Below are 27,227 nucleotides of genomic sequence, written 5' to 3'. Positions count from 1 at the left end.
CAGACATCCACATTCAGGCAATGAAAATCATTACAGAGGCCACTAAACCCTGTATCTTTAAAGGTTACAGTGCGAAGATTAAAAGCGCCTCCGGGAAAAACTGAAATGGACGATCAAAATAAAACAACAGTCAACAGTGGAAAGCCTGGGCAGGACCGGTGCCTTCCAGTACTGACTGGTATTTTAAGATGCTTCCTCCACTATATGGAGTGATACCGGGCAAGAGTGGATGCTACGTGATTTCACACACCACAGTGTGTTCGGACATTAGGGACTTTAGAACCTGCCAAATGAACTCGGCCCCATAATCCAGTTAATACGGGGCTGCTCCTGGGTGTAGAAACCTACCGAGGGGGCTTACGGATTGATCTGCCCGCCTGCAAAGTCACCTCCTGACCTCAGACAGCCGAGGTGAGGCTCGTCTTACCTAGCGATAGACATCTGCCGTGGATAATTCCACCTGAGCAGGTCACCTCTGCTCCCCGATCCTCGTGAGAAAGCAACAGGCACTCCTAGGAGGCCCTTCATCTCATTTCAAAGAAAATTTAAACCAATTCAGAAAATCGCACTCGAAGCATGCTCACTTCTCGCTGCTTGCTGCAAAGGGAACCCAGGGCAACCAGCTCCGATGGAGACGTGACTGTGGCGGACCTCTAGTTATAGAGTGAGTATTCATCGGTTCAAGGGGTCAGCGCATATATCTGAAAGTTAAACTCAGGCTTTAATACTTAGTTGGACTTGTGTGTGTGTTCTTCGGGCTGCCATGGCCCACGTGTCTGTGGAATGCCTGGTGTGTATTTTAATTACAAAGCCAACAAAATCTCCTCCTTGAGGAATTTATAATCCATGCAGTCACCAAAGGAAAGGCAGTGACGTGCTCTGTCATTACCCGGTGGTTCAGCTACTTTCTTTCCATCTTCACGTGCTCAAGTGCTCTCATTACGTGAAAATTACTTAAGGACAAACACGAGAAATGTCATCCCCCAAGAGTCAGGCTCTTTGCTTCTGAACATCTGGTATATCACCGTTAGGGCATTTTGGAGGTGTTTTTTTGCCTTATGTGGAGAATCGGCAGCAGGCAAGGCATTTCCCAGACAGACGCGATGAATAAGAAACCTGCTACTCAGCAAACCTGAGAACTAAAGTTGTCCATCCTCAGGCTGGAGTGGTGCCAAATGGCCCAAAGATGGTGCAGGAAGAGCAGCAACTTCTGCACAAGGATGTGTTCGCTCCTCCTGCCTCCCCTCTGCTCCCACCTCGAGCAATTCCCTTCTTCCCCCATGATGTCTGATCCTAATTTAAGATAAACTTCCATTTTCAGGAACATTATCATTTCAGAGCCTTACAGCTCATTTCCTCGTTTGTTCCCTCTCCTTCAGTTGTGCCAGCACAGCTGTTTGCAAGGCCTGCTGTGAACCAGACCGGGGAGCTGATCCTGCCAAAAAAAGAGAAAAAGCGGATGCAAAACCCAAAACGTTGCCCTTCCCCCTAAGCTGGATCATTTCCCTGCTCTAATTTACTGCGGCGCATCAGGGCTCGCTGGGCAGAGAATGAGAAGAGGAAGGTGGTATTGGCCGCGGCGTCGGCATCGCAGGGGTATATGAAAGCGCAATCACAAATTCGCACCGAGCATTCAGAGCTGGATGCTGCTTTCCTCTACGATGGTGTGCTGTAAAGAGCTGCTGATCCTTTGTTGTGTACTGACGACGCATTTGGCATAGCAAATAAAATACAGTCTGGTTTGGGGGTTGTTTTGCAGATGAGGCAGATAAAGCACCAAGTGCTGTTCTAGGGATTATTTCAGACCTGCCCAAACCAGAGGCATTTGGATCGACTCACATCCAACGTCCATCAGGATGGCCAAAGATGGGAGAAACAAAGTCCTTCCAGCAGCTGATCTAACCGATCTACTTTGGGTGTATTGACCCTGTGGAAGGGGAGAGGGCTGAAAGGACCCAGGTGACAGAAGACTGGCCAGAGCACAGCCCTCATACAGATTACCCTGGGAATAAATTTACCATTTGCAGTCACTGACAGTGAATTAAAAGGAATTTTAAGCTTTCAGACTTCAGGAGAGAGACTTCAGCCAGAGATACATAAAGACCCCATCTTCAAATGTGCCAGGACACATCAGGCTTCACAAAGAAGTCTGGTTTTGTGGCAAAGAAGAAATACCTGGAGGGGATGGTCATGGCTCAGCAAGAAGAGAGCAATTCCTGGTGTGGGGAAGGCTTCCCTTTCCAAAATGACAAACCTGGGACATCAAGAGATGGCTTCTGAGGCCTGGGGCAACATGGCATTCAAAGCATGGGTCCTCCTCGCTCTGGTGAGATGACCTGAGAACCGTTTTCAGGCTTCAAGGTGTTGCCTTTCATGTACATCTTGGCACCACAGGCCAGTGATTCAAAGACTGGCCAAACTCCTCTCTAAAACGTCATGGTCGTAAAGCTTAGATCTGAATTTCACCAACTTCTTATCCTGGAGAACCAAGGAAGGGACGAGGAGAGTTTTTTGGTTCCAGCCACTGCAAGGAGATTGGGTGCGTGCACGCATGACACTGAAAACACCTGATCTTGGCACAGACGTGGTAAGTAGAAACGCTTGACCCCCGGTCAACTGGGACCCATTTGAGATCTCCAGTCTTGGGCATCAAGGTGAGCTATCTGGGAATACTGCATTTTTGAGTGTGGTCTCCGTAAATACCCATAAAGCTTCTGAGGCGGTCAGAGGAATCGAGACCTCTTCCAACATGAGTGGTTGGTGGAGCTCAGTGTGGGGTACGCTGATCTCTAACATGTGTCGAGTAGATCTCTTTACAGAAGACCTAATTCTCAACACTGCTCTTACTTCACCAGCTCAATGAGCTCTTTGGTTTCTCCCCGCTCTCTTTTGACTGACCAGATGAACTGTGTGGCCAGCTACGTGGTATTTCCCTGTGCACCTCCATGGAGGATAGAAGAACAGTGATTTGGCTTTCCCCAGATCAGTCACGTCTTCCAAAAACCCCTCTCGTTTCTGTGCAGAGGAGCTGGGCAGCTCCAGCACAGGACATGGCCACACTACGGCTTCCAGAAGCTCATGCAAGACTGCAGAAGCTGAAAGTTTGGGAAGTGTCAAGCAGGCTCCTTGCTGTAAATGTCCTGTAATGCAGAGAGCAGTCAGAAACCCCAGGAAACGCTCTATGAAATGTTGTGAAGGCATAAATTGGTGTCTTACTAAAACTCAGAGCAGCTGCAGATTTAACTGGAAATTAAACTACATGGATGGGTGATTTGTTCCAGCGTAGTTTTAATGAGTCCGTAACAGGGCGGCTGTTTGGGTTGCACGGGGCATCACCCAGCAGCACCCGTCTGGTGAAGGACCGTAGGGGGACACAGTCTCTGATCGCCTAAAGCACATGGGGGAAGCAAAAGGAGGAAGGGGAGGGGGGGGACACATCAAGCTGAGGGGTGGTTTTTAATCCTCTGTGGTTGGGATTTTTGGTTAATACAGTGAAACCACTAATTACAGCTAATTAAACCTGCACTGAGATCAAAGCTCAGTGGAAACTACAGGGGGGAGAAAACAAGAGAGAAAAGACAGGAGAAAAAAATACGGATTTTCTTGTAACCAAGTCCTTAATTGAAAACTAAAGCAGCTTTGTTAATTAAAAGCAGCAAAAACAAAATGAGGGCATGCTCCACAGATACACAACATGAGTCCAGCATTGTGATGGAGATAACACGTCTTTCCCACACTGTCAGCAAAGAGAAGCTTTTCTTCCAGACCTTGTTCTGCTTCTGCCTCCTCTATAGGGAAGGGTCTTCCTAGGATCCATACTGCAAAGCATCGGTGACTTCGACCTTCCACAGCACTGAGCACCTCAGGCTATAAAGTGGGGGGAGAGGAATTCCTCCAGACAAACACATTTACAGCTTTTATGAACAAGTAAGAGTTCTTCCCACCAAGACCAAGACAAGAGGAGATCGGTCAGTGACCAGCACCTCTACACCAGAGTACCAAAAAACCCCACTGGTAGCTGACTGCAAAAGGAAGGGGTTCAATCTGTAGGGTTGTCCAGGCCTGACAAGACGTTATAGGATATATGCGTGACAGCCAGCTGCTGTCCCTGACACACAGAGAACATTGCGTATGTGTTGGTATTTCACCCCCAATCTTGACTCCCATCCATAGCTACCACACATCCGGGAGACTGTCACTGCTATTTTATGATGGAAGTGGCTCCATTGCACCTGGAAACCAAAAATCCTTATACCTGACCTGTGGGAGAGGTAATGAGTGAGGTCAACATGGACCCAAGACTCCATGCAACAGCTGCTCCTGGACCACAGCTAGATCTCAGCTACTTTACTCTTTCTTTTGTGTCCATGTCCCTCATGTCTTGGTCCACACATTATGCTGTATTCAGTGATTAACAGTGACTCCCAAGCACAAATACAGGCTCAGCGGGGAATGGCTGGAGAGCAGACCTGAGGAGAAGGACCTGGGGGTGCTGACTGACGAGAAGCGCAGCATGCGCCGGCAATGCACGACTGCAGCCCAGAAGGCCAACCGTATCCTGGGCTGCATCAAAAGAAGTGTGGCCAGCAGGACAAGGGAGGGGATTCTGCCCCTCTACTCCACTCTCGTGAGACCCCACCTGGAGTACTGCATCCAGCTCTGGAGCCCCCAACATAAGAAGGACATGGACCTGCTGGAGCGTGTCCAGAGAAGGGCCACGAAGATGATCCGAGGGCTGGAGCACCTCTCCTATGAGGAGAGGCTGAGAGAGTTGGGGCTGGTCAGCCTGGAGAAGAGAAGGCACCGGGGAGCCCTTATAGTGGCCTTCCAGTCCCTAAAGGGGGCCTACAGGAGAGCTGGGGAAGGACTTTTTACAAGGGCGTGAAGTGATAGGACGAGGGAGAATGACTTTAAACTGGAAGAGGGGAGTTTTAGATTAAACATTAGGAAGAAATTTTTCACTCTGAGGGTGTGAGCCCCTGCCCCAGGTTGCCCAGAGAAGCTGTGGGTGCCCCATCCCTGGAGGTGTTCAAGGCCAGGCTGGACGGGGCTCGGAGCAACCTGGTCTGGTGGGAGGTGTCCCTGCCCATGGCAGGGGGGGTGGAACTCGATGATCTTCAAGATCCCTTCCAACCTAAACCATTCTACGATTCTATGATTCATGGAAAATGAGCCGTGTGTGTGACTTGTTGCAGTTTTCCCCCTTTTCTCTGCAGCTGAGCCCCACGATACTGACTGCATCAGGGCATTTTCCCGGCAGCTTTCTGGGAATGTCAGCTCCAACAGCCAGGCTGCTCCTAGTGCAGGGGTAAAAAGACATGGCTTTCAGGCAAGGAAACGTTGAAATAGCAGGACTAGTGTGTTTCCAAGCGCTCCAGCAGCAGGGAGGGAAGAAAGAATGGCATAGTCAGCCCCAGCTCAAGCTCAGTTCTACCTGCAGTACCTTTTCTAGTGGTCTGCTCCATCTACTTTTGAATCTCCCAAGTGCTGTGCAGGATACATGAGTTACAGGGCCTGGCACCCAAGTTGTCTACTCAACTAACATGGGTTTTACTCAAACTGAATGATCTTAAATGCCCCAAATTTTCTCCTGGCTTGAGTGCAGCTGGCCCTAAGGGAGAAAATACCCTTTTCATCCAGTTCTGAACCACAAGTGAAGACAAGCCACGGAGGAGCATCACAGGAGAATTCCGGAGGCACCTGAGAGCAGAAGAGCAGTTTGCCACTGAAGGAAGGGGATCCTGGTGAGGATCAGTTGGACCTGGGGTTCAACGTGCACAGGTCAAGCATCATGAGTGGCTCTTGAAGGAAGCCTCCTTCGACCACCTACATTCTCAGGCAACCTGGGCACCCAGGCAGCAAACACAGCCTGCTGTTTCTTTATCTATCAGGAATGAAATCAGAAAGAGAAACAACATTTGGCAATGAAAAGGACTTCTTTCAGAGCACTGGGATGTCTGAGGAATCTCCAGTGCACGCTGGCTTCCCCTTCCCTCTGCAGCAGCCAGTAGATGGCAGCAAGTTATTGCTTATTCCTTCTGCCTGGGAGAGCCTTGGGCTTCCAAGAGGCACAAATCTCTCCTGGCTCTGTATAATCAAACAAAAAAGATCCCCTGCCTGCTTGTCGGAGCAGGAGAGGAGCCCTGAATGCCGAACATCCGAACCAGAACTGCGTTCTGAAATAAAGCACCCTCCGAAATCCCACTGCAGCGCTTCCGAGATAGTTCCTGGTGGTATTTCCCAATTCTTCCCATGCAAGAATCAGAGCTGGACGGGACAACCCTGCCATCTCCATAGATGTCTGTGCTGAAAACAACAGACCTGTTTGCACTGGGAAATTGTAGCATAAGGCCATCTCTGCCTCTTGTCACCGACTGAGCTACTCCTAAACCCAGAGGATCTATATCCACTCTGCTGCTGGGATTCATTCCAAATTACGAGCAAAAATAGAGTGTTTATTGGGTGCCTGGAGCAGAGCTGAGGCAGATCCGCTGCTTCCCAAACCTGCACTAGTCCCTTCCCATCACACCGTGTGGCCCCACACAGACATCTCAGCACCTTGACCTTGGTAGCCAGCCCCAACCAGTGATGCAACAGCTTGACACTGATTTGAAAGAAAGCTCCAGCTCCAGCTGCATCTTCCTTCTTCTATACACTCTTACCCTCCCCACCTAAATGAAGACGGGTTTGGGGTAAAGAGTGTGTTTTCAGGCGCCATTTAGGGTAACCGGTGTTAATTGTAACCGTGTCCTACAAATGCCTTGGCAATTCTCACCAACTTGAAAACCAGTATGAGGACTGGTGCCGTTCCCTCCTGACTCTCTGCAGGTGGCTGTATGGGTGGAGGGAAGATGTTTGCCCCGAGAATATAAGAATACAAGCACATCGTAGCATCGTGGGTGTCACCGGGAGAGCAAAGACACAGAGGAACGAGGTCAGAGCAGCAGCTGCAGCTGTATTTTGACAGGGAGCGGAAGCAAAGGTCATTCTTTTTTGTGAATGATAAAAATTCAAGCAGCCCTTGTATAGAATCATAGAATGGTTTAGGTTGGAAGGGACCTTGAAGATCATCCAGTTCCACCCCCCCTGCTACAGACAAGGACACCTCCCACCAGCCCAGGTTGCCCAAGGCCACGTCCAGCCTGGCCTTGAACACCTCCAGGGATGGGGCAGCCACAGCTTCTCTGGGCAACCTGCGCCAGTGCCTTACAACCCTCAAAGTGAAAAAATTCTTCCTAATGTTTAAGCTAAAATAGTGATCTGATAGATGTGATCACAGGTGTCTGAACTACATTCCAAGAGCTTATTCATGGCCAACCTGTGAACAACTGTCTGGCATGCTGATGGCTTCTCCCCATGCTTTCTCACCGGGGACTTCTCCAGAGTGTGTGGAACCTGGTGGCAGTGACAACGTAGGTACCACATCTAGTGGAAAGATGTGGTCAGAGACAAGGGCCCCGGTAACATCTTTTGCAGCAGGAAAAGATTTCTGGTCCCTGCAGGATGGATGGCCATCGCGACCGCTAACGTGAATGGTAGCAGCAGGGAAACCTCCGATCTAACTCGTAGGTGTACAGACCCCTCTGTTTTCTATGCTGCAAACCATTTAAGGGATGAAGGACACTTTCAGACCCAGTAACGATGAGTAGCACCACTGAAAAACCTTTACCTCAGAGGTCAACGTGACATTGTGTTGTATGAAATGTTCGCATTTCATCACTGGTCTCTCCCTTCCCCTTGCAACCACCTCAATTAACTTTCAAGAATAGGGCAATTTTATCACTGCTGTATGTCTGAGAAAGTTTGGTGGTTTTTTTTTTTTTTTTTTTTTTTTCTCAATGAAAAACGAACATCTAAGAGTTGAATGATATTTTATTTAAGGATAAGTCTGAGGCAGAACCCTGTCCCTTTTTGACTACCTCTGATGAAATCTCTGCATAAACATGCAAGTGTAATTTTTGGTGAGGATAGAGGGGGAGTAGGAAAGAAGGCACAAGGGAAAAGACCTGAACTGGAATCCAAATTTGAAGCTGGATTTTATCCCTCTACAGCCATAAATCTAATTCTGAGTCTGAAACTTCCAAAATTTGGAGGTATTTGGAACTCACGCTCAGTCCCAGACTTTGCAGTATATGCCTAGGTATTATACATGGGAAGAAAATACTATTTTTTCTTTAATATAGTAGTGGATGCCCTAACGACTGATTGCATTTCTGCTGGCCTAGATACTGAACACACATATAAGGGAAAAACCTATTAATATTTGCAGGAAATTTAGCAAATGCTACAAATCCTTTTGCGACACCTCAGCAGTCAGAACCAGTCTATTTTACCCTTTCTCCTGTCGGCGGAGAAACTCCTTGCTAGAGCTCGCAGAACTTGGCAATTTATTTTTTTCAATGGAAACGTGCTCTGGCTCTGCTTCGTGATGCTCTGCAGAGAGTTTCCCTACCCGGCCCTTACCTTGAACTGAGAATCTCAAAGCAAAAACTCATTTGAAACAAATTTTCCCCTTGCCGTGGTACTACTCCCAAAGCAGCAAAACCTGCTGTTGTCACCTGTAGGTTACAGATCTTTTGAAAAATGTGGTTTAAACAACAAGAATCTCACTAAAACCAGCAAGTGTTGCATGGGTTAATATTTTGCTGTGAATCCGCTACATGATTTTGGCTTCAGAGGAAAAAGATCCCCCTCCAGCTTCCCTGGTTGGGGTTTCTACTGCTTAAGGCACCAACTAAGAGAAGACCGGGGATGCCCGGTGCTCTTTGGGGATCATAAAAAGCCTTGAAGAATATATCAAAAGTGATAAATAGAAACAAAACCAAACTGAAAATCAAAAGGATGACATCCAGGAAACTCTTGAAAGTCTTTTGGCCCTTTCTCAAATGGTCCGGTCTTGCCTACAAACTTGAGCACATCACACTTTAAATGCATTCACTTCCAGGAAAGGACCACACGGGACCTCTTCCAGAATTCAAATGTTAACGTATGAAGAGTGATCGTATGAAGAGCAATGTAGTGTTCCTTAATTGTGGCTGATTGCTTCTTGATCCCTGAGTGTCACACTCGCACGGATAAAGAAATATTGAAAGGGCAAGGGAGCAACACGGGCAGCGAACTGACTGTCCAGGGGAAGCACGAACGAGTTGGCTTCAGATGAGGCTTAGATCCAACCTGGAGGGCAAAGAGTTCCATAACAGCCTGAGGAAATCTATTATGTGTGAAAACAATTCTAAAAAACCTATTATGCCTTTCCCTGATCAAAGGAGCCCATGATTTCAAGTTCCTTAAAGAAATCAGAGTAAACATTGAGTTATTTCGCACAGAGCAAATGCCTACAAAGACCAGAGATGGGCAGTGAGTCCCACGCTGGGTTAGACCCACTTCAGAAATCTTCTCTCCCCTTCAGTAAGGATCACCCAGTTCCCTGGAGAAGCGAAGCAGGGCGGGAATTTACCCCAGTTACCAGGAGGTGCAGGGGGGAAGGCAGAGCAGGCGAGCGAGTAGTTCTCCATCCACTCCGCCACTGCTCCCGTACATGAAATAACCACTTCCTCTCCATCTCCGTTTCTCATCTTTAAAAAGGCAAAACTGATACTCAGCTACTGCGCAAAGCATTTACAGATTCCTGTATGAGCTATATCACAGAAGTACAAATCACTTTTATCCTACATTGATGTTATTTTATGCTTTCTGGGGATGAACTGTTATCTTTATTTTATAGTTTGAATAGACCTCGGTAACTGGAGTCCCTGGGGTAACATGAGAACTTGCTCGGGTAATTGTAAATTCAGGTGAGCAGGGCAGGGTTTGGATGCATGAGACGCCTTGTTTATGTAAAAGGAGAATCCGGATAATAAGAATTCAAGAGTCATCTGAAGAACAAAAGAATAAAACATACTCTCTAGATCACAGAAATCTGCCCCAAAAGAAAGAAGGAAGCGATGCGGTCATGAAAGCTAAAAAGAAATGTTGTTGAAGTTATATTATGGGAAGAAATCTGCAGCACAGGTACCACAAAGCAGCTGATGCTGCTGTGCAGAGAGCTCACGTGTCTCCTCCGAGGTCCACAGCTCTTGATGATGGTACCCAGCAACTCCACTGGTGCAGGAGAAGATCTTTTTGCCACCTAACTCATATATGAAGAGGGTCGGTATGTGTTTGATGTTGTGAAAACCACTGGTCTGGCACATCGCTCACCCAGTAAGATCGGGAGCGGGGAACACGTTACCTCCTCGCCCTTCCTTTCCAACTCCACGTCAAATTGTGCAGCACCATGAGTCACGAGCTGCGCGGCCATTCAACCCTCACCGCAAAGACCTCTCCAGAAACCGGCCAGCTGTGCCATGCCAGCTGCCAGCAGTGCTTGGTCAGCGTTTCATTATTTGGGTGCCACTTGCTGTCAGCACATGCTCAAGCTCTGTTCTGCCTGCCAAAAAACTGGGCTAATTTATTTAGCATTTCAACAGATCAGGGAAAAAAAAATAATTTAAAAAAGGAAAGATTGAATTTGGAAACTCTATTCCTTGGAGAGTTAGTAATGGATCTTTCTCTCTCCCCCTCCTCCAGGCCTCGGCAGTCATAACTTCCTCATGTCAATGTTATTATGAAGAAACTAATTCAATAATGAGATCATTCCCCATATGAGAGCCCCAGAAAATGAGGCACTCAGTCATACCTACTCTCTCTCATCGGAGGGAGTCATGCTTCTTCGGCATTCATAACTTCCTCATGTCAATGTTATTATGAAGAAACTAATTCAATAATGAGATCATTCCCCATATGAGAGCCCCAGAAAATGAGGCACTCAGTCATACCTACTCTCTCTCATCGGAGGGAGTCATGCTTCTCTCGTAATTCAGTCTCCAAGAGCAATGGCCAAAAGATGACACCAACTATTTCCAGTGTTTGTGGTGGGTCATATCCAACCAAGTGTCACACAAAAATCTGTCATTTGACCTATGTGCTTAATTTGCAAGTTCCAGGCTCTTCCTTTGGCTGTTTCTTGGGCTCAGCTGCCTGTTGCTGAACCAGCTGCTGCCACAGAGGATCAGCCAATACAGCTACTGGCAGTCAGCAGCCCAGGTCCACGTGCAAAGTACACACCGTTTAGTGTTTGCTTATTCCTCAAATGCCCCCCCTTTAGTGAAAAAAGCAGCAAGATGGGTGAGAAACTTGCAGGGGATCTATCATGTCCAGTTTTGTTTTCATTTTGCTCCTACTACTATTTTAAGGGCAACAGAACTTGAAGGGAGACAGCACCTGGTGTCCCTGAGGTTCACACACACTGCTCCTGTGAGTTGCTGAAAGTTTAAGCCTTCAACAAACCGAAGTATGACTCATCTGGGCACGAATCCAGGCCCCAGACTCATCCAGTTTAAGTTCCACCCAAGACCTACACCTAGAGACTTTTCCTTGCCTGGGTTTTGGTCTTAGGAGAACCACACCAACAGGAAGCCCCATGCACAGACACTTTGGTGGGACCTCCACTTCGAGCTCATGCTGAGCTGAAGTGATCCATGTTGCTCTGAACGTTGCTCAACGAGGGGGAAAGTGAATATTATGAGGAACTCTTCTATGGGTTTAACTTGACATCCATCCAGTTGCCCGCACAAGCGGTGAAACTTTTGGAAGGAGTGTGGACATCAAGAGTAACAAACACAACCTGGGGCTCTCTGCTCACCTTGCAAAGTCCAGGTCAGCCTCACGGGACATGGTGATGTTCGTCAGGTTTTGCTGGAGGATGAAGATGTTCCTACACATTTTCTTGATGCCGGATTCACTGATGCGCTTGAAGTAGTGGGCGCCGTTGATAAGAATGCAGGAAATCAGGTGGCCCAAACCTGCAAGGGCGGTGGAGGCGGGGGAACAAACAATCAAATCACAGGAGGAAGACATTTAATGACAATAATTCATCATAAAACCAATGAATCAACACTGTTAAGTGGCACCTGTGAACCGGAACAGGAGATACACTGGATTGTACGTGGAAACCCTCAATATATTCCCTGTGCATTTTAGGAGGACTTTCCTCAAGGTTTCCTTCTTTAGAAAAAATACAAAACCACTTCCAAACACTATGAAAGCTCAAAGTTGCATTATCATAACCATTGATATTTCCAGGGCGCTTCCAGATTTATAATCAGGCTTTGCATAATGTCCCTTTCAGTCCCTCTCTCTGTCTGGGCAGAGCAATGGACCGCTACTGCTCCTACAAAATGACAGTATTTTAATCTGTTACCAAGCGCGGTATTTTTCCCTGGTAAACTCAGAGTCCCCAAAAGCTGAAATGATCTGCATTTCAATGCACTTGATGTGCAACCTCTCTCTGATTGGTCTTGAGCAGTTTCTTGTGTCTGAATGATGTCTCCATCTTTCCTCTGCTGCTGAAGGACATACCCAGCTGCTCAAAGTCACAAAGTCACAGCCACCCCCAAAATGGTGTATCCATTCATGCCGCATTACAAATAGCAAAAAAACCCAGCCTGATTCATTCAGTGCACAGGGCTGTGTAAGACCAGACATCGATTAAAAGTCTGAATTAAGAAAATATGTTCATGTATAGGCAACCAGCACAGGTTATATGTAAATCCCCAAACTGGGCTTAAGAGATGGCCACATTTCATGAAGACCATATGTATGAATTTCAACCTCATGGCTTAGCGAGATGCAAACAGTCCCCATGGCTCTGTCTGGAGCCATTCCACTGTTTCCTCAAACAGACACAGTAGACCTGAGCTGTAATAGAAGCTCTACAGTGTGCTGGTGATTGCTCAGTCTGCCATGGATTCACACAGCTCAGAAAACATCTGATTAAAAAACGCTCCATCGGTAGCTACATGGGTATGGCAGAAGCACACAGATACTGAAAGCCATCTCTAGGACCAGTAAATGGTGGTCAGACTAAGGCTAACCAGGCTTGCAAAGCCTTCATCCCTGCTGACATATTGTATCAGGCATTATATACTGGTCCATCTTCAGTCCCCACCTCCTCCTGACTTTGAACAACCACCACATAAAAGGACACGTATCCCGGCGGGCGGGCAAGAAACTGTGCATCAGCGCCACAAATAAATACGGGGGAGATGAACCAAGACATGATTTATATTCTCCAAGGTAATCACGACAGATGAGACATCAGAAGAGCTAATGTTCTCTAAATTTAATTTTAGAAATGGAATGGCTACACTTCGGATAGGAACTGCGCTGTGATAGAGCTGTGCTTGTGCTTGTAATACATACACATGCCCTGCGGCTTGCCGAGGAAGAACTGTCCTGCACGTACATCAACTTACTGCTTTCCTACTCAGCATGGGTCCGCTTCTCCTATTCAGCCAGACACGCTCAGAAATGGTATGGAGGCAAAGGGGTTTTTGAGCGCCCTGTGTTTGCATGGGTCTCACCAACCTGCTGAAGGTGGCAACGGTATCACAGTCTGCCTTACCCCCAGGAGGACTACTGTTGGGCTTTGGGATGAGAATGAAAAGTCATTTTGTAAGAACCAAACTCTTATGGTAAATGCCTGACCTTCGAAGATGTACTGGAACTTGTGCTGCTGGAGGCTGGCGCTCATGGCTTCCTCGATAGCACTGATGTCCTTGTTGAGCCGGACAACGAGAGGGTCATAGTCCATACTCTCCACGTTAGCGACGATGGCGTAGTTCCCTTGTTTAGCCAGCGGGATCAGGTAGTGGAAGCAATGAACTCTGCGAGACAGAAGAGAGAAACGCTACAATGCGACAACCCCGATGTTAAAATATCAGTGGGTCTGCAAAGTGCTGCCGCCTTGTTTTCCTTCCAATGTTCAAGCTAGTAAAAAAGTACCCAACAATTTGAAGAAATGGGTGGTTATATCTGCATTAAATACATCCTCCTCTTGCCATTGTCCCATCTTGAGAGGTGAACACAAAGGACCCTTAATTAACAGGTCTGACCTACATCATCCCAGTAAAATTCCAAGTGTCTTTTCACAAGGTTCTCCAACTTCACACATGCCAGTTCAGCAGCACTTCAACACCCATGCTCAAAGAAGAGCTCCTTCTATGTACCATAAAGACCTAATAACAGTTATAACTGGCAGAAGGAACGAGCCAGGGGACATGCAGTGATAATTAGCAGGCCAAGGTTGTGCCTATTCTCAGGCATTTAACACTATTGCAACTTTTTTCTGCTCACCTGCCCGGTAGGGCTGTAGGCAACATGCCCAACCACCATCTCTCCATCGAAGGAGAACTTCTGTGCATTCAAATCACCTATTAGGCCTCTGCAAGAACCTGTAATTAAGTAATTCCTCTCGAACCCACAGAGGAAAGCCCTATGTCCAACGAAGTCGATAGCAAAACTCCTTCTACTTTTGTAATTATTTGGTTTCACCCACATCACTAAATGGGGATGTGAGGTTAGTTGGGTTATTCCGAATTTCCTCTGTCAGGGAAAGATGGCCAAATCCCAGCCTGGGTGAAATATCCCTTGTGCTTGAAGGATAACCCAGGATCAGCACACTGAGACAGCAAGTTCACACCAGACTGGCCCCAGCGGCGGGGAGCTGTGTTGGGGTGAGAGAAGCTGTGATGGGTATGTCCTGGCTTTCACGCCCCCATCCTCCTGGAAAACATCCTTGAGGTGGCCATCACAAGCCAGTTCAATTTAGGGCAATTCCAAGAGTGAAAACATCTGTTTGCACTCTTTAGTGCCTGCTCCTGTATAATTCTATATGGGGCTTTTTATAGGAAAATACTGTAATAGACATTAAGTAATCTACAACTCTGTGGTTATTTGTAACCAAAGAGATGGATAATGATCGGAATGCGCCAACAGATTTCCTTTAAGGAAGCAGATCTAAATCCAAGGAGCAGGATCTCCATGACCACTGTCCTCAGGTCATGCCCACACGGTATCGGAGGAGGAGAAGCCAACGCCGGGCTGGTGTCAACCTGCATCTGGCAGAGCTGCAAACGAAGAGGGGGGCCCTAAAAGAGGAGAAATGCAAGGGGATAATTGCGTCGTCTCAAATCCGCTTTGCTGTTCGCTGGTGTTTTCTTTGACTGCACCTGCATCAGCAAGAGGCCGGATAAATTCCTGTGCTCTTTACAAACGGGCTCTGAGCGCCTGTTTAAAGCACGGGGTTTCTGTGAATGAACACACATTGTACTATGCACCTTGGCAATGGCACGGATCTGCGGAGATGGTGTAGGACTCTCGGAGAAACCTGCTAATAACAGCCATCAGAGGGACCGGGATTTTTTCTCCGTTACTGCAGGTGGTTGCAAACGCGGAGCGATGAATATGGGGAAGCTCCTGCCCCACTGGGGATTTTCCTGGTTGTTAGCATCGCTTCTTCTCAATCCTTTCCATCCGTTGCAAAGACTAACGTGCTTTGGTGTATTTACAGCATCAAACTGGGGCTCCTGTTAGAAGCACTAGAGGAGGTAGGCAATAGTCTGCTCTGAAACGAGCAGCACAAATATTTCCTGAATTACATTTCCACTTATTTCTGCCTAAACCAAGTGTGATGGAAAAGCCACAGAGGACCGAAGCCAGAAACCCAATCAGGCTGATGCCCATACCGTGAGTCCGGGTTACCTCAGGCATCAGCTCGCATTACATCGCAGCTGGAAAACTGCTCTGTTTCCATATCTTAACAATCTTTTCCTTGAATCCTTCAAACCCCAGCTCATCTGTGATGCCTGCAATCAAGTGGCCGGCAGATGATGGATAGCAGGTTGAAGAGCTGCTGACAGTAACTAATACGTATTTTTTTTAAAGCTACCTCCAGACTTCACCAGAGCTCTACCAACGTACACAAGGACACAATATGGCTTAGGATATGTCACGGCGGAACAAACTGATGGTCCATCAAGTCTCATTGCCCGTCTCTGACATCCACTTCTATTTGATGCTTCAGAGAAAAGGGAAGCAATGAAAATACACCTGGCCAATACAATGCATAAGGGAAAAATGTCTTCCCAGCCCCAGAGCAGCCAGCTGGCAGCCTGAAGAAAGGGATCTGCTGCCTTTGATCTTTGCATGTGAAGTCAGAAACATCATAAAATTATCCGTCCCTTTAAAAAAATCCAGCTGGTTGCCCAGTTTCTGTTCCTATTTGAAAAAGTGGCAAGAAAAGCTCCACAGCGCAGTGGCTAATAAATATGCAGACACCTGTTAGACTATTAAAACAGCATTGTCCAATATTCTAAGGACAAAGCCCCCGAAAACCCATTTTTCCTAGTCTCTGACACAAGAGAGACACACCTCCACAGGAAATTCCACTTTTGGTATCCTGCCTCTGTCCCACATTTGGCCGTCCATGGTGATGGGATCTGTCACATCTGGACTGACCGTTGATGCTACAGCAGGCAAGTATACCTGTCTGAGGTGCCGTGATGCGTACTCCGACCACAATCTTAACCTACAGCCTCCCAAGCTCACCCGCAATCCATGAATTCGGGGCTTTTACCTGACTTCCAAATGCAGAACCAGCAGGCAGCGATCAGCCATCTCTTGAAAAGACCTGGCCAGCTCACTCAGGGTTTGCAGGATCTGTTCGGATGCTGGAAGGTGTTCCAGACTGGCATGGCTGTCCTGGCCAGGAGACACAGCTAGCAAGAGAAGATAATATAAATTTGTGACATATTTCATCAATACCACTCAGCTTTAGCAACCACAGCATCTTGTCTGCTTCCATCCTGAATATACGCGTTCTCTCCCACCTTTTCCTGAGCAATAACCACTATAATTTGGGAGCGTTCGAAGCAACAAACTGCTTCTGCAATTGATTAAACTCCAAAGTGAATCTGAGGGGTTTAATCAACCACCAGAATACATTTGCTTGGGAAGATATTGCTGTGTGATGATTATTTCTGTAGCTGCAAAATCCAGGAACGATTATCTTGCTCTGCTCAGAGTGAGAAAAGAGCTGCTCAGGAGCCAAAGCACAGCACTGGCAGGAAAGATGGTCTTTTTTGGTCACCACAGACTTCCCCATGTAATGTCAAGTGAGTCTTTGCCTGTTCCCATCCCTTCAAGGAGGTTTTCTTCATTCTTATTAATAAAACCCAGCTCTTAGGCAGGAAAGGAATTAAAAAGCGGGCAACAGCTATGAGTTGGTCATGGACCAACTGTTTCCCTCCCACTCTTTAAGAAAACACCTTGAGTTTATCCTGACCACAAGAGCATCGTCTCCTGGAGGAGTGTCAACGCACCTATAACTCTGCAGCCTTCATCCGTCATATTTTATCACAGTCCCTGAACCCTGAACCTTCTCCCCTGCGACACAAATCGCTGCCACTTGAGCTACAGAAGTAGCTTCGCTAACAAGAATAACATGCTGTTATCATATATTTCGCCCTAATTAGAGGAAGTGTATCCCAAATATCTGAGTTCAAGTCCTCGTTCAAGCACCGCTTTAGAAATGACTTCCTGCATAGGGTGATTAGCAATGGTTGAAATCAGGCAGCCCCGCTTACACAACTTCCACTTGAATTAAGTAATGGGATAGAATCATAGAATGGTTTAGGTTGGAAAGGACCTTGAAGATCATCCAGTTCCAACCCCCCTGCCATGGGCAGGGACACCTCCCACCAGACCAGGTTGCCCAAGGCCACCTCCAGCCTGGCCTTGAACACCTCCAGGGATGGGGCCTCAACAACTTCTCTGGGCAACCTGTGCCAGTGCCTCACCACCCTTAAAGTGAAAAACTTCTTCCTAATGTTTAATCTAAACCTGCCCTCTTCCAGTTTAAAGCCATTCCCCCTTGTCCTGTCACTACATGGCCTAGTAAAAAGTCCCTCCCCAGCTCTTCTGTAGCCCCTTTAGGTACTGGAAGGCCGCAATAAGATCTCCCCGGAGCCTTCTCTTCTCCAGGCTGAACAGCCCCAACTCTCTCAGCCTCTCCTCATAGGAGAGGTGCTCCAGCCCTTGGATTATCCTCGTGGCTCCCCTCTGGACATGCTCCAGCAGGTCCATGTCTTTCTTATGTTGGGGGCTCCAGAGCTGGACGCAGTACTCCAGGTGGGGTCTCACCAGAGTGGAGTAGAGGGGAGAATCCCCTCCCTTGACCTGCTGGCCACACTTCTTCTGATGCAGCCCAGGATATGGTTGGCCTTCTGGGCTGTGATCGCACATTGCCAGCTCATGCTGAGCTTCTCGTCAGTCAGCACCCCCAGGTCCTTCTCCTCAGGGCTGCTCTCCAGCCATTCCCCCCCAGCCTGTATTTGTGCTTGGGATTGCCCCGACCCAGATGTAGGACCTTGCACTTGGCCTTGTTGAACTGCATGAGGTTGGCTTGAGCCCACCTCTCCAGCCTGTCCAGGTCCCTCTGGATGGCATCCCTCCCCTCCAGCGTGTCTACCTCGCCAAACAGCTTGGTATCATCAGCAAACTTGCTGAGGGTGCACTCGACCCCACTGTCCATGTCACTGACAAAGATGTTGAATAATACAGGTCCCAGTACCGACCCCTGAGGAACGCCACTCGTCACTGCTCTCCACTTGGGCATCAAGCCGTTGACCGCAACTCTTTGAGTGTGACTGTCCAGCCAGTTCATTATCCACCGAGTGGTTCATTTGTCGAATCCATGTCTCTTCAATTTAGAGACCAGGACATCGTGTGGGATCACAAGGGATCTCCTGGATCATCAAGCCCAGTCCCTACAAGCCCCGTGTCCCAGAGCCATGAGTATAAACTTGTGTGCCATATGAAGTTGTTCAGATTTCTACCCTTGCCGGCTCCTTCGAAACCTCACTTCTCTAACAGTGGTGTTAAAGTTTGGGATCCAACTTCCAGCCTAAACCTATTCACTGATGTTTGGTTCTTCACATGGCAACACTATTCTTTGCCTTATGGAGTTCTCCATCCCTGGTATCCCTCTTCACAGAATCATGGAATCACTTAGATTGGAAAAGACCCTTAAGATCATCAAGTCCAACCATCAACCTAACACTGCCAAGTCCACCACTAAACCATGTCCCTCAGCACCATATCTACCCGTCTTTTAAATCCCTCCAGGGATGGTGACTCCACCCCTTCCCTGGGCAGTCTGTTCCAATGCTTGAAAAAAGCAACTCTCTGTGCTCCTTCTAGTTTCAATTAATGTCTCCTGAACACAGGTAACCAGAGCTGTTTGCTGTGTTTGAGCTGTAATCAGTGCCACAACAGGACTAGAGCTTTCCCATTTACCCTGGAAATATTCTTTTGCTCTGCCATATCTGCTTTTTTTTCATGGCTGCTTCACATTTTCAGCTCAAAGTTGTTCTGTGATCACCCTGAATAATGGACACGTACTATCTGCTGGCTTTAAGAAACACCTCCTTCTCTCTTTTCTTGCACAAAGGTTCATTACACGATAAAACGCTTAGCCAGACACCAACGCAACTCTGCATAGAAAGGATCTGTACATCACCAAGGAACTGTTGACAATAAACTTTCATTTTGATGGAGACTGATTAAGTAAATGTCACTCGCCGCCGTTTGTACAGCCAAAGACCTGCTTTGAAAGAGGAACCTACGCAGAGCTTTGGATTTGCTCCTAAAATGAAATACACCTGCAGATCTAGCCTGAAAAGAAAAAATAATAATAAAAAAAAAACCAAAATGAGGAGATAAAAAGCCCCAATCTATTTTGTATGAAACAAATGGAAACAGAAGTAAACATACAGGACGGGACTGTACAATTAAAGGAGCGTGGCAAAGCAAAAGGGAAAGCTTTCACGCAGCGAAGTGCCTAATTGCGCATCTAAATGTACAGTGAATTACAACACAGAAAAGCATGCACGGGTGAAGCGATGTAAAACACGGTTCCTGAAAGCAGCCTCCTTCAGCAACGCCTGCAATCACAGCAATATTTATGAAGTTTTGTTTTTTGTTTTTTTTTTAACCAAGGAACATGGTAGAGAAATTCATAGCCTGGCAAATACTGCTGAATGTAATTAACTGGCCTGGAGTGTAAAAGAGAAATAAAGAGAGAAATGAGAGCGACAATCCACCCAGGGGGAATGGGAATAACAAGGATGCCCCTTCCCTAGCACACCCCGACGCTTCTCCATGCCTCTCTCTGCTCACTGAGGTCTCTCCCACAAAGAAAATGAAATTATCAGCGAGGGGGTGATGGGCTTATTTACACAGCCTCTAATTTCCAGATAACGGTGTGAAGAGATGAGTCTGGGAAGGGCTTTGGAAGAGCTGTTTGTCCAGCTGCCACCCGCCTTTCAGCTACGAGACCTCCAAGTGACATTTGTTTCCCTGGAGGGCGGCAGGACTTTCGGATCCTGCAGGATCAGGTCTAGGAGTGCTTAGAAAGTGGGAAACCTCACCTTTATTATGGGGGGAAAAAACATCTATTTTTAGTCAAAACTCCTACGCTTTGAGAAGCTTCTATCAGCCTCACTCCTGGAGATGGACTCACGGCAAGAATCAGCTCTTTAGCAGTGCTGGCGCTGCAGCTTCGGGCTCAATCGTGCCAGCTCTCTCCAGAGATGCCCCCCTGCGAGCAGTGGAGATGGATGGACCCATCATCTGAAACGCAAGAGTCAGCTAATTTCTGTAGTGGAGAGATACACGCACAATTTTTTCTACTCTCCAGAATTCATTTACAGCAATTTAAGTGAAGCTGTAATTATATTTGTCAGTGGAGATAAGAGGAGGAGGGAGACGGGGACAATCTGCTCCTTATTTAAAGCCAGAGCACTGAAGTCCTTCTGGGTGTTCAGAGCCCCTGCAGTGGGGAGGAGGGTCTGGTGCTGGCTTGGGGGACGCATACCAATTTCTCCCATGCACGATGAGGACACTGAAGTGTATTTTTGCTTTTCGAGATCAAAGGAAGCGTTTCAGAACCCATCAATTTTCCTTTCTCCTTCTTTGGACATCCAGAAAGGACCATTTCGCCCCCAATGAGAAAATCCCATTTCTTTAAGTCTCACTCAAGACAGTTTTACTCCATCATCCTTGGCCACACGAACCCACAGAAGGAGCTGTAGCAGCAAAAAAATAATCAGAGCCTAAATTATTAAGGGGCCTTGAATAAAAAAATGTAATTCTGAGCTGGCTTTGGAGTTGGCCAGTCCTTTGGGCAAAGGGTGATCCTGCATCGTGTAGACATTCAACTCACCAGGGCACACTTTGGGCTCTCTCCTTAAAGAGGGAGATATCCCCAGCTGAAATGCTGGAAAAGCAAAACAGCACATCAGCAGCCATCCATTTCTTCTTCTTCTCCTCCTTCATAACTCATTTACACGAAGTCGTACATGAGCTCTCCTTGGCCAACAAAATACCCAATGGTTGGGTGGCCAACGTTTTCTCCCATTGGCCCTTATCATCTTGCAGCCTAAACAGATGAATTTCATTTGTCTTAAGTGATCTTCCGGTGCTGCCGGATAACAGTTATGGTTTTGTTTGGGATTTCTTCTAGCTTGCTGTAAGCGCAGCCAAGATATCTCACTCAAGGAGAAGGAATGTTTCATTCCAGCAAACGTGAGAAAAATAAGCTTAACACAGTCGTTGTCATCAATGATTTCAATCATTTTGCAATTCAATGTGACGCCAGTCCCTCTTGACAGATTGTGCCTTGTAGATCGATGGATGTAAATTACCAGACCTCTGGAATATTAAACAAAACCTGCCGCGTTGCCCATAAACAAACCTCTGTAACCAATCAAGGTCTACAATAGCGCATCCTGCCCGCTCCCTGCTCGAGCAGAGTGACTGCTAACAGATTTGAATGACTTAATAGCGCAAGGAGAAAAATCAATCTAAGGTTACAGGCTCTGCCTCCGCTGTGGTGCAACCTGAACCTGAGAAATAAACCTCCAACAGGCTCAGGCTTTACATAGCACGACACACATGCGCTTTACAGGGGAGAGGGGAAAGGCTCACAGTGAAATTCTACAACTTTGTTGGCGAAAAACCCCTCTTATTTGGAAAAGAGATGCAGTATGAAACGCTTGCTCTGTCTCCCGCAAGTAACATTAGGGACCAGTTCACAGCTTTTTAAATTTTAATTTCTTGGTCCTTTCCTCTCCAGAAGAGGAAACTCCAAAATAATTGCAAACACACACAGAGAAAAGGAAATTTGTTATGGATTATGTGTTGGACTATGCCTTTGGAGACTCAGGGTTCACTCTTCTCTCTGCTGCAGACTTTTCTGGGGACTTTGTGCACGGCTTTCTCTTTCCATGCTTTAGTTCCCAGTGTGTGAAACCTGGATAATGTGTTTTTATCCTTCACTGCTGTTCAAGCTGACTCTAAGCTCTCCCTGTCTCCTGCTCCTACAGCTTTTAGCACCACGAGGTGATGACGCCACTGGGAGACAAAATTGCTACTCCAACACTAACACGAAAGAAGAATATCTGGTTATTTAAAGGAAAAAGCATTGGGTGAAGTTGGGAGGAATTAGTTTGTGGCTGAGTATGTGGGTTTCTTTTTAAAGGAGATAAGAATACAGCAGCACAGTGTGCACATTAGATGCAACATCAAGGACCGATTTCGGCGAGATTTCTGAAGAAAGACATATGCCAGGAGACCTTTGTCTTCTGAAGCCAAACAGCAGGAGGAAACTAATTTTTTTAAAAATATGTCACCATTAAAAAATCACCTCTGTTTCTGTTAAGCCACAGTCCGTTAATTTGGGCCAGAGCCAGGTAAAGGAAAGCTGCCGCCGTGGAGATGTTGGTGACCACGGGCTTTGTGGGGTGACAGGAACATGGCTGAGATGCCCACAGCCCCACCGAAAGGCGACACAAGTGGCATGGGGCATCGCTTCCACGTAGCTGTAGAGAGACGGCTGCGTTCAGCCGCAGGAGCTGGGAGATATGTTAGGACTTGCTGGAGATTAAAAAACCTAAATAACCAAAGAGAACCACACAAAGCAAATCAACTGAATTGTTTCTCTCTCTGTGGGAATAAATAGCAGGACCCTGCTCTCAAGCTGCTTGTCTTTTCGTGGTTACACATCTTTCCTCTCACTTTGATCTCTTATCGCTCTCGAGATGTCGTCTCGATCTAATTTAGAGTGCAAGCTCTCCAAGGAGTGTGGGCCTTCTCTCTTCATCCTCTCGCAAAGTGCTCTGCACACCTGTGGTGCTCAAGAAATAATGAACACCAACAAATGTATGCAACCCATATGGCCACTTGGACCGGGTTCTGGCTGCAGGAGTATAATTTGAAGCTCTAAGGCATCGATCGCTCACTGCCTAAATATAAATTGGTCTGTTTGGGGATCTCAGAGCTGTAGCTTTAAAGAAGAGGACTGGAATGTGCCATAAAATCTGGAACTGGATTTTGACTCTCCCCAAATTCGTGAGATTCATTTCAGAGTTACAGGAATTCAGGAACCAAAGCTAGATTTTGGGTTTGACATCCTTCCCTTGCTTTTCAGAAGTGTGAACCTTTGGGCCTCTTCGATATGGCAGAATACTTAAAATATTATGCAGATATTGCTGCATTGCTCCTTTCAACCTAAATGGTTCTCTGTACAGATTTTAAATATAGACAAAAAGATCAATAAGAGTAATGACATCCCCCAAGACTTCCAAAATTCCACAGAATTACAGAATGATTTGAGTTGGAAAGGACCTTTAAAGGTCATCTAGTCCAACCCTCAACGTATTTGGCAGCTAACACTTCGATTTTGGATGTCAGCTGTCTTCTTCACATGGGCTCCAAACCGAAAGGCAGTGCCCGAGCCCATGCAGCTGCAAGGATGGACGCTCTGCACATCAGTGCTCTGACCTTCACTTCCACAACGATGGGTAAGATTAACTCTAAACTCCAAGACGAGCTTGTCTTTACGGACGCTTGTCTCTACAGACACTCGCCCCTACAGACAAGAGTAGGAGCCGATGAGCAGAGGTGACGACAGTCAGCACCTACCTAAGCCAAGCACCGAGTCTCCCACACAACGGCCACAACCCTCCTCCTTGACCTTGGCCCCTGCAAAGCTCTGAGATATGGAGAACATTTACCACACACACGTGGGCTGAGCGCACAGCTGGCCATATCGATTGACTGAGAAGCACAAGAGAGAGCAGGGATTCTTGTTAGAACAAAACAAATACCATGAAAGGACATACTTTAAGAGGTCGGGACCCTTCAAACAAGAGATGGGAGGATGAAATTATCTAAATACTCAGTGCTGGTCCCGCTCACCTTTTACTGGGATCAACCAGTCACCGGAGGTGAAGGGGCAAAGTTATGCCAACACTTAAAGGACAAGCAGAAGTAAAGAAAAAGCAAGCTCAGGTAGAACTTCTCATTAATATTACTCATAGCAAATTCCTAATAATGAGCCTTGTTCTCTAGCAGAGGCAACCAGCATCATATGGGAAGATCCTCAAGAAAGAGATTTTCCCTTGCAAATCTCCTTGAGGTCCTGATGAGGATGCAGAAGAAGGAGAACTTGCGCCCAAACCCCGTGAAAAGCAAGACAAAACTGGAGGTTGGCACTGAGAGCTTCCTTCCATGCCTCTCTGCCCTTCGCTCCATGTTCAAATTGAAGTGCGGGAAAGGGGACAAGGCAGTCGGGCTGGAAAAAAAAACATCACGACCTCATTTGCGATGAGTGGTGATAAGCAGACTGGGCTGCAGTCCCCATCAGTTCAGTAAACACTAATGATGAGAAGAGCACAGACTGTCACCGGTGATAAAGAACAGGCTAAACACTCTATTAGTTTTTCATTTTGTGAATTAATGTTTTTTATGGCGTGTGTACACTCGCTAGTTAATGAATTGTCTCGTTAGAGCTGCCTGCGGAGCTCCTCGTCTGCCTCTGCTGGCAGGCATAAATTTCACAAGGAAATTAGCACTTTTAAAAAGGCAATAACTCCTCTAAAAGTGGTTTGTTTTCCATTACTTCCTGCAAATATGCAGCCTCGGGAAAGGGATTATCAGGGGGAGGAAAAAAAAAGGTGTCTTGAGCTGGAGGGGCAGGGCAAATACTGTGGGTGGGAGGTTCTAGCTCTGTCATATGACAACCCACTGGAAGGCTTGGTTGCTCAACACTTTTCTTTAAGCACTTTGTATTTAAGCCTGCACAAGGCTTGAAAAAAAAACCAACCCAAACTTCTTGGTTCATTTACAGAACTCTGAAGAGCAGATTTTTTTCACTGAAGGAAGCAAAATTGTGTAGGTACAGCTAAGAGCAGGAGAGCTCTGTAGATTTTGGATATGGAAGGATCTCTTTGAAAAGTCCAGGGTTTGCCATTCCAGTGCTCCTCAGCTACGAAAACTTCTTTGAGTTAAATTTTTCTGTTTTCAGTAATTTATAATGTAACTTTCCCCCTTCCCTATCCGTCTCAGAAAAATTATTTCTTGGGCTGAATTCTATTAGCTCAGAAGCGACTTGATTTACAAAGCTTAGTAAAAACCCATTCATCTGCTTTTGAGTTATGGAAAGTATTTTTTGCCTGTTCAGTGTTTCCCACCCCTCTCTGTGGGAAGCACCAGCCATGTGCTTCACCTAATTTTTATTAAAGACAGGGAAAAATCACAGCTCCAGTGAAGTAAGTCAATGGAGACGCTTCCATCAATCTACACGGAGCCAAAAATTCACCCCCAAACTAATTTCTTTATCTATTTGTCACTGGTTTCAAGAGGCGGAGAAGACCTTTAAAAAATTGTCAACGTTTGTGAATGAATGAGCCAAAATGAGTGGAAGGAAACCAGAAAACCTCAAGGCCAGCTGCTTCACACACGGCACCGTGTCCTTAGAGCTGATGGAGATGAGTTTAGCTCAACTGTTAATAAAGAATGCCTCACAGCTTTCAGAATAAACACAATGTACATATCAACAAATTAATGATATTTCTATGGTATCCGCTCTTAACTCACTGACGAGCATCGGGTGCGAACGCTGGAAATTTGTGAAAATTACAGAAAAAATTCACACTGTGTGAGTCGAAGCAGAGGGGAACAACAGACATTTATGCGCCGACTTCACGGCAAATTCTCCACACTGCTGGTAGGATGTGTCCCACATGAACTGCAATGATTAGTTTTTTGGCAGTAAAAAGAAAAAAGAAGACGGGTGTTGGCCACGTGCTTGGGTTAATATAAAAAAACCCACCCATATCTATAAAGAGTCGTCAACCTGCACATAAGGCTTCCTCAGAACTAGAAAAAAACCCCACAGCGATTGGTATTAGGACACTTAGAAAGCAACATTGAACTAAAACCTGAGGGATCAAGACATTTTGTTAAGGGACTGGTCAACTGCGCCAGGAAAGGGGATGATGCTCCAAACCATCTGAGATTCCACTTAACTTCTCTTGCAAACACAAGCATAAATTCAACTTTTTATTTTCTTTCCTCAGAGTCCTCCATGATGTCCTATGAGGACAGGCTGAGAGAGTTGGGGCTGTTCAGCCTGGAGAAGAGAAGGCTCCAGGGAGACCTTAGAGCCTCTTCCAGTGCCTAAAGGGGCTCCAGGAAAGCTGGGGAGGGACTCTTGATTAGGGAGGGGAGTGACAGTATGAGGGAGAATGGTTTTAAACTGAAAGAGGGGAGATTTAGATGAGATATTAGGAAGAAATTCTTGACTGTGAGGGTGGTGAGACACTGGCCCAGGTTGCCCAGAGAGGTGGGAGATGCCCCATCCCTGGAAGCATTCCAGGTCAGGTTGGACAGGGCTCTGAGCAACCTGGTCTAGTTGAAGATGTCCCTGCCCATGGCAGAGGGGTTGGACTAGAAGGCATTTAGAGGTCCCTTCCAACCCAACCTATTCTATGATTCTATATTGAGCTGCACCTTGCCAATAAATGCCCCCAAAACCTCACTGGAAAATTTCTCTGGGTAGAAGATGTTCTAAGATGGACTTATTTCTAAAAGGACCTTAAACCTCCCAGTTTATTGGACTTGCTGGAAGAGCAAGAAGAAGTGCTGAAGTCAGTCAGAGTCCTGATGCCCAAGAGCTAAACTGCTCTTCTTTGCTAGAGGCAAAGACAAGGTGAAGGAAGTGTAATGAAAATAAATACAGTTAAGCAGATACCTTAAGGATCCTATTTTGAGTGTTGACAATTAAAGATAGAAGCGTTTTTGGGGCTGTTTGTTTTTAGTAGATTGGTTTGCAAAACAAGAGGAGAAGCAGCAGGGAGGTCTGTGCTGAAAGACAAATGAGAATGAATGAGTCTTGTCCAGGAGCTTACAGAGGAAGGTGTGGATCCGAATACCCATGAGAAATAGAAAGGGTTTTCAAAGGTAGGCTGAAGAATGGGAAACACACAGAATGCACTCAAAGGAAA

The 27,227-nt window shown here is 46.6% G+C and overlaps 1 protein-coding gene across 1 annotated transcript in view; it reads right to left on the bottom strand.

Moving 5' to 3' along the window:
• Positions 1–27,227, bottom strand: part of EXOC4 (exocyst complex component 4) — a 442,826-nt gene that overhangs the window by 19,007 nt on the left and 396,592 nt on the right. The window contains exons 15-17 of the mRNA XM_009882971.1: positions 16,457–16,598; positions 13,528–13,706; positions 11,684–11,843 (exon numbers count right to left, since the gene is read on the bottom strand). Of these exons, the coding sequence (XP_009881273.1) occupies positions 11,684–11,843; positions 13,528–13,706; positions 16,457–16,598 (481 nt within the window). The remainder of the gene's footprint in view (positions 1–11,683; positions 11,844–13,527; positions 13,707–16,456; positions 16,599–27,227) is intronic.

Source organism: Charadrius vociferus, unplaced genomic scaffold (assembly GCF_000708025.1).
Source record: "Charadrius vociferus isolate BGI_N301 unplaced genomic scaffold, ASM70802v2 scaffold32, whole genome shotgun sequence".
Classification (NCBI taxonomy): domain Eukaryota; kingdom Metazoa; phylum Chordata; class Aves; order Charadriiformes; family Charadriidae; genus Charadrius; species Charadrius vociferus.
Note: the sequence above shows the minus strand (reverse complement) of the source record. Positions and strands in the feature narration are given on the sequence as shown.